This window comes from Mustela nigripes, chromosome 4 (genome assembly GCF_022355385.1).
Source record: "Mustela nigripes isolate SB6536 chromosome 4, MUSNIG.SB6536, whole genome shotgun sequence".
In the NCBI taxonomy this organism is placed as follows: Eukaryota; Metazoa; Chordata; class Mammalia; order Carnivora; family Mustelidae; genus Mustela; species Mustela nigripes.
This window is the reverse complement of record NC_081560.1, coordinates 5,333,214-5,350,340: the sequence shown is the minus strand read 5'-3', so window position 1 is coordinate 5,350,340 and position 17,127 is coordinate 5,333,214. Positions and strand designations below refer to the sequence as shown.

The 17,127-nt window shown below is 46.8% G+C and overlaps 1 protein-coding gene across 1 annotated transcript in view; it reads right to left on the bottom strand.

Annotated features, from left to right (window-relative positions):
- Positions 1-9,989, bottom strand: part of RHEB (Ras homolog, mTORC1 binding) — a 41,908-nt gene extending 31,919 nt beyond the window's left edge. Inside the window, exon 1 of the mRNA XM_059396074.1 lies at positions 9,803-9,989. Within this exon, the coding sequence (XP_059252057.1) occupies positions 9,803-9,854 (52 nt within the window). The 5' untranslated portion in view covers positions 9,855-9,989. The remainder of the gene's footprint in view (positions 1-9,802) is intronic.
- Between the last annotated feature and the right edge of the window lie 7,138 nt (positions 9,990-17,127).

The following is a 17,127-nucleotide window of genomic DNA, read 5'->3' as shown; positions in this document are numbered from 1 at the left end:
AGCTCAGGCGCCTCATGACTTGACATTTCAGGTTGTCCTTTCCTCCATAGCCGTCTCAGTAACATTCCAGTCCAAACTTCGTTCGCAGAGCACTCAGGTCTCCAGAGTCCGGCGTCCGCCCGGCCCACCCCTGCCGGGATACTCAAGGCCACATAAGCCTGGCCAGAGAGTCACCCTACAACGTATAACTCCTGTCTAGCATGGGGACCAGAGATTCCAGTGTTTTCCCACTTACCCTCCAGTCACAAAGAGTCACATTTGACCTTGGTGAGTCCAGTGTGCCAAGGTCATCTTAAGCCTTCCTCCCCTTGAGGTTAGCCACCGTGGTTGAATTTTGCCACTTAGTTTTTTACTCAGGCACCTATACAAGTCATGAACAAGAATAAAAAGAACCAGGGCACCTGGGTGGCTCAGGTGGTTAAGCAGCTGCCGTCTGCTCAGGTCATGATCCCAGAATCCTGGGATGACGTCCCACATCCAGCCGCCCCGCTCAGCAGGGAGTCTGCTTCTCCCTCCTTCTGTTCTTAAACTCTTGCTCAAACTGCCCCCCCATATACCAATAATTTTTTTTTTTTAAAGATTTTATTTATTAGAGAGAGAGAAAGCGCAACAGGGGAGAGGTCAGAGGGAGAAGCACACTTCCCGCTGAGCAGGGAGCCCCATATGGGACTCGATCCTGGGACTCCAGGATCATGATCTGAGCCAAAGCAGTTGCTTGACCAACTGAGCCACCCAGACTCCCTAGATCAGTAAAATCTTTAAAAAAAAAAAAAAAGAAGAAGAAGAAGAAGAAGAACCTATATTTAAAAATATTCTCTTTAAAATAAATTCTGAATGTGATTTAGATTTGAAAACCAGCAAAATGTCAGCTGGATGCATTTATATCAAATAGAAGTCCTAGAAAAGCATTTTCATTTCATCAAACTATATTAACTGTAAGAGCTGGTATTTCATCTCCACGTGCACAAATTATTTACCCTGACACCGCAGAGTTAACAATCAACTTTTGATCTTGCCAGAAGTAGGATCACATATCTTGTTAAAACACCAATTTCCGTTTCAAAAGTCCCTGAGGAGTCTTTCTGCAAACGAATAAGCACAACAAAAAGAGAAATGAGGGAGAGGGGACAGGGAGGTAAGAGGGACACCTACCAAAAAAAGGACATGCTTTTATTAGGGTCTTCAAACTGCCCTGCCTTCCCTTGCCCTCAAAGTGCCAGATTTCTGCTTCTAGTGCTTCTGTTCTAAATTAATCTCAATTTAGTCTTCAAATTCCAATGTCCTATATGGAACTCTTTTTTAATCAGAGGCCCAATATACACTTAAGAATATTGAAATACTGGGGGTGCCTGGGTGGCTCAGTGGATTAAGCCTCTGCCTTCATTCAGCTCAGGACACGATCTCAGGATCCTGGGACTGAGCCTTGCATCGGGCTCTCTGCTCAGCAGGGAGCCTGCTTCCCCCTCTCTGCCTGCCTCTCTGCCTACTTGTGATTGCTCTCTGTCAATAAATAAATAAAATCTTAAAAAAAAAAAAAGAATATTGAAATACTAAAACAGTATTCCAGGACCTCTGTGTTTGATATTAAATTATATTTCTAAATCCAGCAAGTAATTAATGACGAAGGCCCTCACGAGTTTGCACTATATCACTCCAGGCTTATTACTTTGGTACTTCATGATAAATAGTTCTAGAACTAAGAATAAAGGTTCTCCCAAGGGTGATCACTCAAGACCTGAAAATGGTTTAACCTGCACAATCATGTCCAAGTTCAGTTCTGACTTACTCCAATAACCAAGTACAATTTACCCATGGGCAATACTGAAGTTGTCAATGCCTTATTTTAGACCCTCAAGTAAGAAAAGTGTTGGGTATTACCAACTTCATAATCACAGGTAGAAACGGCCGTTTCTGATTTTGTGATAATCTTGTTGGTACTCAGATCCCCACCCCACACCCCAATTCTCGTGCTTGTATGGGAAAACTGCATTACTCACAGATAGGTCCTGATATGCTGCCATCCATGGCAAGTTTTTATTAATCTCTGGGAGCCTCATCATTACCAGATCAAAAAACAACACTCACCCCAAACTGCACCACAATCGGAGGCCACGTCCACTGGCTTCAGGTACCCCAAGTCTCCCCATACTCTAGTAACCCACTGCTTATGCTCCGAAGGAACCACCTCTTGAACTTCCTGCAAGGCCCTGCCTCACCCACGGCCCCTGACCACCTCCAACTTCATTTCCTGGTTCCCCAACATTCTCCGCTAGCTCCCCTGCCTCCTTCAGTTCCCAAGCATGCACGTTCTTTTCTGCCTCACCATCTCTCTCTCCTACCAGGTGACAGGGCTTCTTCTAGAAGGGTCGTCTAAGCCTGTGGTGACCACACTCCTTGGGCAGCATCTGCGATGCAGCCACTCTTGACTCAATTCTGCACAGGCACAGCGAGCGGTCTGGCCAGGTTCTGCGTCCCGTGGTTCAGTGAGTCTCCAAGTGGAGCCAGAGACACTCTGGGGGTCCCTTGAGCCCTTTCCAGGGGGCTCATGAGGTCAAAACTATTTCCACTGCCTTACCAAGATATTATTAGCCTTTGCCACCACGTCCACGTGGTACAAGGGCCCTCCGCACGAATCCAGACCGTGGCTGTGCACGGTTGTGGGAAAGCACTGTTCTCTCCACGACCATGCACCTGCCGTGAAAACACCAAACTGTCTTCATTTAACAGTGTCCTTGAGGAGGCAGTAAAAACAATTAATTTTGTCTTGACCCTTAAGCACGCTTTTTCAATACCGTGTGACCAAACAGGATGCACATATAGGGCGCTGCCGCATACCGGAGCGCGACAGTCGTCTCGAAGCAAAGCACGTGTGCCATGTTTGTGAAGTGATCTGAAAACAGCCACTTTTATCACAGACCATCACTTTTATTTGCAAAAATGGCCAATAAACGATCATTATTTCAAATAGTTTGCATTCGGCAGGCATCTTCTTGAAATGAAAGAAAGGAGACTCACTTCAAGTACAAGTGTAGCACTTTGCCGATGATCCCATTCAAACCCTCAGGAGGAAATTCGAACTTTGGAGAATCTGCATCACTCATGGTGAGCTTAAAGCTTCCCAATATTTACATTTTTTCCCTAAGGAGATTGATGGTGGTATTAAAAAATGTGATTAAGGGGCACCTGGGTGGCTCAGTGGGTTAAAGCCTCTGCCTTCAGCTCAGGTCATGATCTCAGGGTCCTGGGATCGAGCCCCACATCGGGCTCTCCGCTCTGCGAGGAGCCTGCTTCCTCCTCTCTCTCTGCCTGCCTTTCTGCCTACTTGTGATCTCCGTCTGTCAAATGAATAAAATCTTTTTAAAAAAATGTGATTAAAAAGTTTGTATGTTGGGGCGCCTGGGTGGCTCAGTTAGTGAAGCACCCGACTCCTGGTTTCGGCTCAGGTCACGATCTTGGGGTGGTGGGATTGAGTCCCCAGTAGGGTCAGGCTCTGCTCATGGGGTGTCTGCTTGAGAGTCTCTCTCTCCCACTGCCCCTCCCTTGGTTCACTCGCACACGCTCTTTCTTTCAAATAAATAAAATCTTAAAAAAAAAAAAAAAGTTTGTATGTTGAAATGTATCAAAATGTGGAAGGATCTGTGTAATAGTAAACCATTCTTTTCGAAATAACCAAGATATGACCTTACAAAATCAAAGTCATGGGTAGATGATCCATGCAAAGTGCAAAATAAGCGATGGAATTCAATGTAACAATAGAGAATTCTTCCACATGATTTCAGGGGCTACTGCAACTGACCACCTATGGTGGGGACACTACTACCAACACCTACGGAGTTCTGGTGAGCAGCAAAGAATATAAACAATTATCTGAAAAAGGTGTTAAAATACTCCTGGGGCACCTGCATAGCTCAGTTAGGTAAGCACCTGACTTCCCTTGGGTGGTGATCTTGGGGTCACGGGATTGAGCCCCACATCAGGGTCCGCACTCAGTGGGGAGTCTGCTTCTCCCTCTCCCTTTGACCTTCCCCTTGCTTGCGAGCTCTAATAAATAAAATCTTAAAAAAAAGAAAAAAGAAAAAAGGATTTTATTTATTTATTTGACACAGAGATAGAGAGATCACAAGTAGGCAGAGAGGCAGAGAGAGAAAGAGGGGGAAGCAGGCTCCGTGCTGAGGGGCTCCATCCCAGGACCCTGGGATCATGACCTGAGCTGAAGGCTTAACCCACTGAGCCACCCAGGCGCCCCTCTAATAAATAAAATCTTAAAAAAAAGAAAAAATACTCCTCTCTTTCCCTATTAGATATCTATGCGAGGTTGGTGTTCTCTCACATACTGCATTACAATAACATGTTGCAGTGGAATGAATTTAGAAGCAGATATGAGGATTCAGCTGGTTTCAAAATCAAACATTTAAAGATAATTACAAAACTATAAAACATCCTGTCAAAATCCTAGTGGGTTTGTCCGTGTGTGTGTGTGTGTGTATGTGTGTGTGTTTGGCAGAAGTTGACAATCTAGACCTAAGTACTCATACGGAAATGCAAGGGATTCATAACAGCCAAAACAATCTTGAAAAAGACTAAAGTATAGAGACTGGCATGTCCCTATCTTGAAGTCTCCTACCAAACCACAGGAATCAAGACAGTGTGATACTTGCATAAGGACAGACATACAGGTCAAAGGAACAGAATCCAAAAATAAACTCTAACATTTATGGTCCCTTAGTTTTTGACACAGATGTCAAGATAATTCAATAAGTCTTTAATAAAAGGTGCCGGGGGTGCCTGGGTGGCTCAGTGGGTTAAGGACTCTGCCTTCGGCTCAGGTCATGATCTCAGGGTCCTGGGATCGAGTCCCGCATCGGGCTCTGTGCTTAGCGGGGAGCCTGCTTCCTCCTCTCTCTCTGCCTGCCTCTTTGCCTACTTGTGATCTCTGTCTGTTCAAATAAATAAATAAAATCTTTAAAAAATAAATAAATAAAAGGTGCCGGGACAACATGACATCCCCACGTAAAAGAATAAAGTCATACCCCCATCTCCTACCTTATACAAAAATTAACTCTGAGGGGATCATAGATCAAATATGTCCAAGTTAAAATGATAAAAACACTTAGAAAAAAACATAGTAGTAAATCTCCATGGCCTTGGTGAGGCAATGGTTTTTTAGACATGACACCAAAAGCACAAGTCACCAAAGAAAAAATAACCAGACTTTGTCAAAATTGAAAACTTTGGCTTCAAAGCACATCAACAGGGAAGTGAAAAGACAGCCCCACAGAATGGGAGAAATCATATGCAAATCTCATGTGCTACCACTTCACACCCAGAAGCACGACTAAAATAAAAAAAAAAGACAACTACAAGTGTTGATGAGGATGTAAAGAAACTGAAACCAACGTTCAATTGGCGGGAATGTAAAACGGTGTGGCTGCTGTGAACAGTTTTAGCAGTTCCTCAAAACGTTACACACAAGGGCACCCGGTGGCTCACTTAGTTAAGTGTCTGACTTCACCTTGGGTCATGATCTTGGGGTCCTGGGATAGAGTTCCACGCTGGGCTCCCTACTTAGTGGGCAGTCTGCTTCTCCTTCTCCCCCTTCCACTGACCCCCCCCCAACTTGTGCACATGCTCTCTCTCTCTCTCAAATGAATAAAATATTAAAAAAAAATATGACCCAGCAATTCTACTCCGAGGAATATACCCAAGAGAAATGGAAACATATGTCTACACAAAAATTTATACAGGAATGATCATACACCATTATTCATAATAGCCAAGATGTAGAAACAACCACATGTCCATCACCTGACAAATGCGACATATTCAAATAACAGAGAATTGCTTGGCAACAAAAGAGAATTACTGGTATATGCAGAATATGGATGAACCTTGAAAATACTCATGTTAAATCAAAAAGGCTCGTCACAAAAGACCATTTACGTCATTTATATGAAATATTCAAAGAAAGAGAACGCAGGCTAATGGATGCCAGGGTTAGGGGTGAGCGGGGCAGTCAACAGGTACAGAGTTTCTTTTCGGGGTGATGAAGGTTATTACAGATAGATATAACCCACGTAGATGAAGGTTATTACGGATAGATATAACCCATATCGACACCAAAATAACATTCCACACTGAAATATCATAATCACAAATGCAAGCTCTGACTGTCCTCTCGTACAGAACAAATGAACGCCCCCCAAAGAGAGTTCATTTCAAGCTTCAGTACGAGGTGGCCACTATGGGACTACCCTGCCCACAGGTGCACAGCCAAAGTATTAAAGAGGGCTTGAACACACAACTTCATGTGCTAGAGGATTTCATATATGGCAAAGAATGTTCTACTTTCAGCATTCTCAATGAAATGTGTCAGGAAAGGATAGGGTAATTTAAAAAGACAGTAAATCAGAATAAAACCGGATTGTATTTTATCGGGAACAAATTTAATGATATTTCTCCCTATGAAGTATCCAACTGAAAGGTGCACCTTCTTTACTACCTAAAACATTTTGACAAGGTCATAATTTGAGTTACTTCTGAATTGTCTTTTACCAAACCACAGCACTGTTTCATTTTCTCTTTTATGATCTTTCACCTTCCTGTGATCCTGTCCCTTTTGTTAACCTCAGAGACTTTTACGGGACAAAAAATTTTCTGATTAGAGTCTGATGGGAAAGTAGATTATCAAAGCTCTCTGCAGAAGATTCCAGCGAAGGGGGTACCAGATTTTACTTAAGGATTGTTACCGGATACTACATTTCAAACTTAAGTTTAGTTACCTCCTATCATAGGACTACTTGTTTGTACTAGAAACAATGGACGTAAGGGAGTGCGGAACATTTGCCACCACCAAAACAATACAAAGCACTCCCAGAAAGCCAGTCTGCGTTGTAGGTGACGTGTCCTTAGAAGCTTAACATTGTAAATAACAGGAAATGTACTTCAGGAAAAAGGATTGTATTAAATTGCCTGAGAATCATACATTCCTCAGTGGTAATTTTATCAATATTTTTTTAAAAAATGCAAAATTTGAAAGCGAAGTAAAACAATCATAGCATTAAATAGTTTTAGCTGAAAGCAAACTTTTAACAATAAAGTTTGTGAGATGACAAAGTCACAATGACAAGTACCCTACTAGTCAAACTGGCATTAAGATACTTAATCAAGAGAACATTCTAAGAAAAGTGTGGTTTCTAGCTGAACCTTTTTCTTTTCTTTTCTTTTCTTTTTTTAAAGATTTTATTTATTTATTTGACAGACACAGATCACAAGTAGGCAGAGAGGCAGAGAGAGAGGGGGAAGTAGGCGCCCTGCTGAGCAGAGAGCCCGATGCGGGGCTTGATCCCAGAACCCAAGGATCATGACCAGAGCCAAAGGCAGAGGCTTTAACCCACTGAGCCACCCAGGCGCCCCTAGCTGAACCTTCTTCAAAAAGATTCTACTTTTAAGTAATCTCTCCACCCAACAAGGGCCTGGAACTCACAACTCTTGAGATCAAGAGTCGCACACTCTAGAGTCAGCCAGGCTCCCCTTTTCTACCACTCTTTACCAACAGTTAGTATGACCCAACAGCTCCACATCACAAAATAACACCACCTAGAAACACGTATACTTAAACTTCCCTAGTACAGCATCACATGGAAGCAAACATGTCTGTAAACTCTTTTAAGTCTGAATACAGAATAATTCTCTCAAGAGTGGCTAATACATAGCATCAGGGAAATACTTCCTTTTTTGATGCCGGCGAAACAAAAGACCCACAAACCACAAAGTGTCTTGGTTCCTAACAAAGGTAAACAACTTTAAAATTAAAGGCAAAGGCTGGGAATCTCCAAAATACCTTTTACTTTAATCATCACTACCTGAAGTAGGATATGGTAATATGACATATGGAAGGCACAGAGACAGGGACCAGAACTTAGTCTGTATCTCACTGCAGGCCAGTTAAGCACAGTATTTCAAAAGCACTTTAAAACACATGTTTGTGATCAGAAGGCTTTGGGTTGACCTGTCACACCCAGGTCTTCAGGGAGATGAGAATTAGATGGGGAGACCAAACAGAATGGATTTCAACTGGACATGAGGAACTGCTTTAGCAAAACCACAATAAACACTACACTTGCTTATTACTGAAGACCAGAATCACCATCTGGAGAATTTCAAGGAGTAAGTCAGTATCTTTAGGACATTCTCTCAGGTTGAAAATAGGCAGCACAGGTTGAGGTCACCTGTAAATTTTTCAGACTGCTGTCCTCAACGAATGGGCACTGTGGATCTATGTATCTGATCAGAACTTATTCAAGAGGCAGGGTATGTCCCCATCCCACTCTTCAAAAAGCCGGGGAAATACCGAGAACGGAGAAGCAAGGGCTGGGTGACTCAGGCTGCCAATAAAGGTTCCATTCCACATGGGCATTTGGGGAGTGGACTGCTAGTGATTTTTATAAGCCTCGGTGTGATGCATGGTTCCTTCGGAGCTGCGGCTGCTAAGGCCCTCTCCCATTCTTCCCCCACATACAGACCCATCCTTTGGCACTGCATCATCCCAGAGTTGTCCCTCTGACTCCTGGCACCCCCCATCTGCACGAGCATCTCTCAGCCTCTGACTGCCCCCCATTCTAATGATCCCTCCACCCCTCGCCCCCCGCCCTTGGACGAGGGAGACGACAAGAGGATGAGTAAGCACGCTGTAGCTGATCTTGGTCAAAGAGCACAGACCCTGGCGCCGGCCGTGGAAAATGGGGGTGCGGAAGCAGACCAGCAAGCGGCGTCGGGGAGCTCATCCGATGGGTGGCAGGCAGTCAGCAGCTTGCCTATGGCGGTTATTGTCGCCTCCTCCTGCCCTCGCCGTCAAACCTTGGCTTTCACCCCCACCCCCCGCCCAGGACCAAGTGCACATTTTCCTCGGACAGTTACTTCTTCAGCACAACGCGAAGGCGTCAGCGCGATTCCTGCCGGCTGCCGCTCGTCACAGACAATAAAGCCTCGCCCCGAAGCACGGGTAAGTTCAACGGTTCCGTTTGCTCACTCGTCCTCCGGCAGCCCGTCCGCCCGCGACCCCGCCGCCCTCCCCCCGCCCCGCTCGGCGAAAAGGCCACCGCCACCAAGTTTCGGGTCGGTGTCCGCCCTCGGGGGTGGGTGGGAAAGCCCAGCAAACTTCTGAGTGACTTCAACAGCCCGGTTCCAAGTACCTGACCTTCATTTTTCCCGAAGGAAAATAGGACACCGAGAGATCGGAAACCTCGTCTTCTCCGCCGTCCCACTTGGGGCTTCCGAAGACGGCTCTTTCGGGTCTTCCGGCAGGAAACTTGCCCTCGGGACCCAAACGTCCTTTAGGTCCCTGGTTTTCCTTAAAACGCCGAACTTCGCCACGGACCGAAAAAGCCCAGGGTGCTGCTTCCTTTGTTAAAATCGCCCGGACTTGATTTAATCTGGGGCGGAAGGGCCGCCGCGAAAAGGCGGAGAGGAGACAGGTGCGGTGGATCCCCGCGGCGGTGCGGCGCGAGCGCACCCGTCCGCCGGCTCGGCGGCCCCCGCCACCCCGCCCCGCGCCGTCCGCCCGCGGCCTCCCCAGGCACGTCCTCCCGAGCCCCGGCCGCCTTCCGCCGCCGCCGCCCCGCGGGGCCCGGCCTCGCCGCCTCGGCTCAAAATGGAGGTGGCGGCCGCGGGCGGCTGGTTACGAAACGCGCGGCCGCCACATGGCCGCGCCGACCCCAAACTTGGCCGGGCCGCCGCGTCCCGGCGCCCAGGCGAGGCCGGGCCCGGGCCCGGGCGCGGAGGCCGCGCGGCGCCCGCCACTCACCCACAGACCGGTAGCCCAGGATCGCGATCTTCCGGGACTTGGACTGCGGCATCTTGGCGGCCTCCTCAGCCCCGGGCCAACCACATCAACCGCGGCGGCGGCGGCGGCTCCTGTGCTGCGATCGGCGGCGGCCGCGCCGGGGCAGAGCGGCATCCAGGGGCGGGGCGGGCGGGCGCGGGCGGGCGCGGCTGCCTGGGCTCCTCGCTCGCGCGCCCAACCGCCCGGAACCGCCGCGCGGCCCCGCCCCCAAACACGCCCACGTGACCCCCGCCGCCGGCCCCGCCGCGGCTCGCGTCAGCACCGCCCTCCCCGCCGCGGCGGCCACCCCCGCCCTGGAAACGCACGGGGGTGCGTCGGGCGACGTTTTACTTTAAGGGGAAATAGAGGGGACGCCAAGATGCCCCCGGAAAAGTCACGACTGAAACTCGCTGCGTCATGACCCTCCCACCCTCTTCCGCCGCTGTTTAGTTACGCCAGTTCTTCCCGGGCGCTGATTGGGTAGCCCCCGCCCGCCCGCGCGATGACGCAGCGGAAACTCCATCTTCGATTGGGGGCGGCTAGGAGGCGGAGCCGAGGGCGGGGCTGCTCGCCCGGAGCTAAAAATAAATTCCGGCTGAGACCCGGCGGTTGAGCGCGAGTGAAATTTGAAGGATTCTAACCTCCAAAGCGTTGGGGGCGGGCGGGAGGGGCGGAGAGAAGCCGACTCCGCAGTGATTGGTTAGAACAGGGCGAGGGGCGGGGAAAACTGTGGGGAGTGCGGTGATTGGCGGAACGTTGAGCGCTTGGTGGACTGGCGCCCACAGAGCCCTTAAAAGGCGCGAGGCACGTCGCAATTGCAGGCTAGATTATGGGGTGGTTGCTTACTCGTTGGTGGTTTTTTTTTTTTTTTTAAATTTTTAACCCCTTCACTCTTTTAGGGTCAGTAAGTCTAGGACTGAGGTTGTAGGTGGCTGCTGGGCATCGTCCTTGGATGAAAGGCCCTGGGAAGCATGGAATATGCGTGAATTCCAAATGTTGCACTTTTCTCTACAAATGTGTGCGCCTCCCCGGTTCTGGTCCCGGCCCTGCCGCAGGCGAACCCGGCACAGCTCCCGGGAAATGGCGAGCGCGGGTCGACCCCGCTTTACCTGTCGACACCTGCGTGGCTAGTGGAGTAGGCCACCTCGAACCCCAGACGCTGCTGGCGCAGAAGGCTCCAGAGCCGTCCTCGCAGGGGGCGGTCAAGGCAGCCGGGCTTGCCCGCCGGTGTGGGCTGACCTCTCGGGAAGGTCACAGTCACACAAAGCACACGGGCAACCCCTTTATTTCCGCTGGTGCCGGCGAAGGGCACCGGTGTTGGAGTCGAGGAAGGGATGCCGGCGCTCGAGTCCTCGGTCAGGGAAAATGAAGGCGGAAGCCAGGCCTGAGGAATGGAGGATGCGGTTGGGACCTTTCCAGCCAGGGCCACTTGCATTACGCTCGACCTTCTTGCCCTGCTGGTGGCTAAAGAAGCTGACACTCTTGCTACGACGGTTCCCTACTGTCCTCGGGCTGTTTGATGGTGTTGGGACAATCACCTGCTGGTCACAGCCTTTTGCCTTTCCCAGGAAGCACAGAGGAGTGGCAGGATTGGTTTCCCGGGTGTGAAGACTTAGAGGTGTGACTGTCCCACCAATATGCCTTGTTGAGTTAGAAACTGGCGTTCGGGCAGAATCCTCCCACCGTCTTGCTGAAGTGCTCCTAAGAGAGGGAGACTGTGTGTTCACATCCTAGGGGCTGTACCCGCCGAAGTCCCAGATAGCTAGCTGGAACTAAGAAACATCGGTGAAATTCCGTTTTGTCTTCATCGTCTTTGCATTCGACTCTGTGTTTAGTTGAAATATTTAAAAACTTCATGTCTTAAAATGGGAGTCTCCAGGAAAATGTATCGTTTTTATCCCGTGAACTGGGATGCCTCTTTCCCCAGTATTTTGAACTGCTACTAGACTCGGTTGGTTGTGAAATCAGACTTGTAGATGTTACCTTTTATTCCCTTCAGTAGAAGAACGCAGTAGAAAATAGATTGCTCAGATTGGTAAGTATTGTTTTGCAGTGTTTCATGATACTTCTGGTGTGTGTGTGTGTGTGTGTGTGTGTGTGTATGTATTTTTAAGTGTGTGATAGGTGTTTTGGCTACTGAGTTCCATTGTAAAACACATTTCTAACTGTGAGTTGTCTCAGAGTTTGAAAGCGTTGCCCTAGCCTGGGACTATCAGGAGTCCAGACTGAGAAGCTCTGTCGTAAAGTACAGAGTCCTTAAAGAAACGTTCCAACTGTCTTCAAGTCGTGGAGGTCAGATCCAGGAATTCTGCAGAGTTCGTTATTCCAGAATGGGGAGAATTGGTTTGGTTTAAGAAATGACTCCGGTTCCCTAAAATTACTTGGGATCGACGGTCTGAATTCGCGTAGACGTGACGGACTGCAGCCAGACCTTAGAGGAGGAGCATGGTGAGCAGAAATGTCCTTGCTTCTGAATTTTGGTTCTACTGATTGAGATCACTTGTTACCTGTTTAAGTAGTTGGAACTTCTGCCACCAGTCAATACCTCCATTGTGGTCTCGGACCCGCTCTGGCTTGTGGTCTCCGCATGCTGCCTTCCCTCTGTGTGTCCTTCCACTATATTCCATTTCCCCGGGATCTAAGAGTTCTGTCTCTTCCATTTAAATTCCAGAGCGCAGGCATGATCGGTTCCGCTAATTACCACTATCCCTTGAGCGAGGAGCTCAGGCCAAGCCTGTAGATTTTCCAGGAAAGCCTCCGCTGGCCTAAACTGCCAGCATTGCTGGGTATGGCAATTGCCATTATTTGAAGCGTGAACTTGTCTTTATTGTGGGAAAATTACAACATTCGGTGAGCATTTTTGAGTTCAATGACTTTTTTATTTCTAGCTTCAACATTAAAAAAAAATTCCCTGTAGTAATATATAAAACTTATTTTTACCTACCATTAGTTTAGACAAAGAGTAAAGGGGCTGGGCTTGCTTTTGCAAAAAGGACATTTGTGAAATGATTTTACTTTTTTACATATGAAAGGGTGACTCTAAGTGTAAGTGGACAGGACCGCGTTTTGGTGGTGGTGGTGTTTTGCTTTTATACATTTGATGAAGGAAGACTGGAAAAGAGCTACTCTTAATCACGGCATAAGCCATTGTCAGGCTGATCTGTTATGTCTCATATAGGGTATTATTCAAATCAAACAGGGCAGATCTGGGGAAACACGCCAAGGTCATTGCATTGTGTGGTCTTGTGGATGAGAGAGTGGTTTTTCTCACCAGGATCTTGATAGGCCTGTCCTCAGCGTCCTAGCGGGAGGTAGTCCTAGGGAAAGCAAGTCCCTGACCTGCCCTGGGATGGAAAAGATTATTTTCTCTCTGATGCCTGGGATCAGCCTGGCTCAAACCCTGAGGTATGGAGTTGCATGGCTTGCCCCCAGAAGCGGAAAGTGGAGTAGACTTCTCAGGTCCATGGAGGTAGGCCAGGAGTCTGGGAGGAAGTTGGCTCAGCAAGGAGCTCTGGGGACAGGTTTAGGTCTATGCAGTAGTTGTAAATGGTTCGCAGCTGTGAGAGGTGGAACGTGTCCTTCAAAAAGGTGTGCCACAGTCCCAACACTCTCAGAATGGGATCTTACTTGGAAACAGGGCTGTCGGAGGTGTGGTTTAAGCTGAGGTTGGACTGGAGTAGTGTGGGCGGCATTCCCTTATGACTGGTGTCCCTTATGACTGGTGACCCTTGCACAGATGCGGGCCCACGGCCACGTGAGGACAGAGGCAGAGACTGATGTGATGCTACTACAAGCCAAGGAGCACCCGGGGCTCCCAGAAGCCGGAAGAGAGCACATTTATGCTATTTTAAGCCCAGCCTTTGGCATTTGGTCATGGCAGCCTTGGAAAACAAATTAAAAGGAAAAAATCCAAAAAAGAAAACAAATCTGTTGATTATCCTTAGATCAGTAAAGTTTCATTAAAAGTTTGAATCTGGTTTCTGCTGGGCTGTGAATGAACTTGGCCTTCTCCTTAGCCTCCGAAGCCACCAGAGTGCACCTAGTAGGAGCTTTTGCCAGCCATGGGCTGCTGTGCCCAGCAGAGCCGGTTTCCCAAGGGTCCCTGGTGGTGGCCAGGCAAGATGACTGGAGCAGAACACCTGTTCCTCAGAGCCTGTGTGACAGCACCTGGGGGATGCTGGAGGCAAGCCAGGAGGCTAATTCCAGACAATAAAACAGGTGATGGCTTGTGCCAGTAAGGCTTGGATTACATAAGCTCTTCAACTGTGTTTTAGATGTGGAATTTACTCACGGTGTTCACAAGCTACGCAAAGTTGTAATTACTGTTTGAGGAACGTGTTTGCTGTTGCTTCTGCCTCCTATGGGAAGACGTCGCAGCGTGGGGTTTTTCCTAGCATGTTGGGATCCGGGGAGTTTCACTGGTGTGCAGGGAAAAAAAGAAGATTTCTCTTTTTGTTAACATTTTATTTTATTTTACTTAAGATTTTATTTATTTATTTGAGAGAGAGAGAATGAGAGGGAACGAGAGAACATGAGAGTTGGAAGGTCAGAGGGAGAAGCAGACTCCCCACCGAGCAGGGAGCCCGATGGAGGGCTCAATTCCAGGACTCTGGGATCATGACCCAAGCCGAAGGCTCTTGCTTAGCCAGCTGAGCCAATCAGGTGCCCTTTTTTTTTTTTTTTTTTAACATTTTAAAAAATAAAAATAATTGCGATTTGCTGCTATGTAATACATGGGTGGACCAGGGCTCCCTCGTGGCCTGTATGACGGTTGGCGCCATGTTGTGACAGGTATGAGAGGTAACCTAGTGGGACGCCCACAGCAGGTAGGGGTTGCGCCCTGGTGGGGGGGCGGTGCGGGGAGTGTACCGCACATGATCATGTGGTGCTCTTCAGGGGTCTGGTTTGAGGAATTACGGAATACATTTGCTAAATTCTGCTAAACTAAATCTCACAAAATTGGTCATGGATCCAAAGAGATTTCCTTCAAAGAAACCATGAATTAGTGATGAGAATAAAAGTGCAACATAAGTAAACACTCAGCAGAATGGCAGAGCTGACACCTGCTCCTGGTGGGAGCTCTCTGCCAGCTCCACTGCAGGTAAACCTGATAATCGAAGTCAAAATTGACAAGAGAAGCATATTAAAATACAGATTCCCATCGACATCATTAAGGATGACTAAGTATGATTACTCCTTGATGTTAGCTAATGATATATGGTGAGTATTCCTTAACAAACAGCAAGATGTCTGAAAACCAAGCATCCAAAACACTATGGCTGACTTTATAAAGTGTTTCTGCCTTTTTTTTTTTTTTGTAAAATTACAAGCAGGTATGTAAAACTAGAGAGATTGGTATAATGAGCCCCAGCCTATTTCCTAGTCAGTATTTACTGAATCACGGACAATCCTGTTTCATCTATACAACACCTGCTTCTCCCAGCCACCTGTGGATCATTGGAAGCAAATCCTAGACACCATACCATTTTATTCACAAATAGGCCAGTAATTTCCTTGAAAGATGACTCTTTAGAAAACAAAACATGCCATTTTTACACCTAAATCCAAACCAGTTAAGGCCTTGTTAATACCATTAGATACCCAGACTATTCAATGTCTATGAAGGATTCATAATTTTAACCGTTTATTGAAATTCAAATTAAAAAAAGCCTATGTCACGCAGTTTGTTGCTATATGTCTCAAGTTTTTAAAAAATAAACTTTATTTTTGAGAACTGTTTTAGACATATAGGAGAACTCTGCAAAGACAGTATAGAGAGCTCTCCTATGCGTCGGGCCCAGTTTCCTCATTCTTAACATCATACGTCAGTGTGGTATGTTAGAATTAACCAGTATTGCTACTTTATTAGTAACTAAAGTCCGTACTTTATTCAGATTTCTTCAGTTTTCTCCGAATGTCCTTCTGTTTCACCTTCTCACTAACGTTTACTCATCACGTCTCCTTAGGCTCCTTCTGGATGTGATCGTTTCCTCAGACTTTTCTTGTTTTTTGATGACCTTGACAGTTTTGAGGAGTGCTGCCCAGATGTTTTGTAGATTGATATTTGTCTATTTTTCTCAGGTTTAGACTGGAAATTTGGGTTTGGGAGGAAGACCACAGAGGTGAAACGCCATTTCCATCACATCCCGTCAAGGGTATATGCTATCAATAGGGCTTATCACTGTTGATATTGACCTTGATCTCCTGGCTGAGGTAGCTCTTGTCAGATTTTTATACCTTTTTTTCCTTCCTACACACTGCCTTCTTTGAAAGGAAATTACTGTGTACAGCCCTCACAAACTGGGAAGTTAGGCTTTACCCTAGTTTTCTTCTACTTGGAGAATTTCCTTTGGCATTTCCTGGAGTTTCCTGGCAACAAACTCAACATTTATTTATCAGAAAATTGTCTTTATTTCATTTAAAAAAAAAAGATTTTATTTATTTGACAGACAGAGATCACAAGTAGGCAGAGAGGCAGGCAGAGAGAGGAGGAATCAGGCTCCCTGCTGAGCAGAGAGCCCTATGTGGGGCTTGATCCCAGGACCCTGGGATCATGACCTGAGCCAAAGGCAGAGGCTTTGACCCACTGAGGCACCCAGGCGCTCCTCTTTATTTCATTTCTTTAACTTTTTCTTTGAGATAATGATAGATGGGATGCTGGGTGGCTCAGTTGGTTAACTGTCAGCCTTCAGCTCAGGTCATGGTCCTGGGATCTAGCCCCATGTCAGGCTCCCTGCTTAGTGGGGAGTCTGCGTCTCCCTCTTCCTGCTGCTCCCCCTGCTTGAGCTTTCTCTCTCTCTGACAAATAAAATAAAATCTTAAAAAAAATGAAATATAGATTAACTTGTAGTTTTAAAAATAGTACAGGGCAGTGTATCAATAGTAATGTCTTACAGTAGTAATATCTTACATAAACCTACTACAATATCAAAACCAAGAAATTGAAATTGATAGACTCCATAGACCTTATTCCGATTTTTACCAGTTTAACAAGCACTTGTGTGTGTGTAGTTCTATTCAACTTTATTACATGTGTAGATTTGTGTAACCAAAACCACAGTCAAAATACAGAGCTGTCCCATCACTGTAGAGGTCTTCTCATTTATCCTTTTACTTCCTTTCATTTTTTGAACACTTTTTTGCTGAATTTAAAATTTTAGGTGGACAGTATGTGTTTTGTGTATGTGTGTGTTTTAGTACTTTAAAGTTGTTCCATTTTCTTCTGCCTTCCAATTTTCTCTAGTGAGAAATCAGTGATTATTTTGTTATTTCCTCAATGTAATACCTGCTTTTAAGGCTAAAATTTT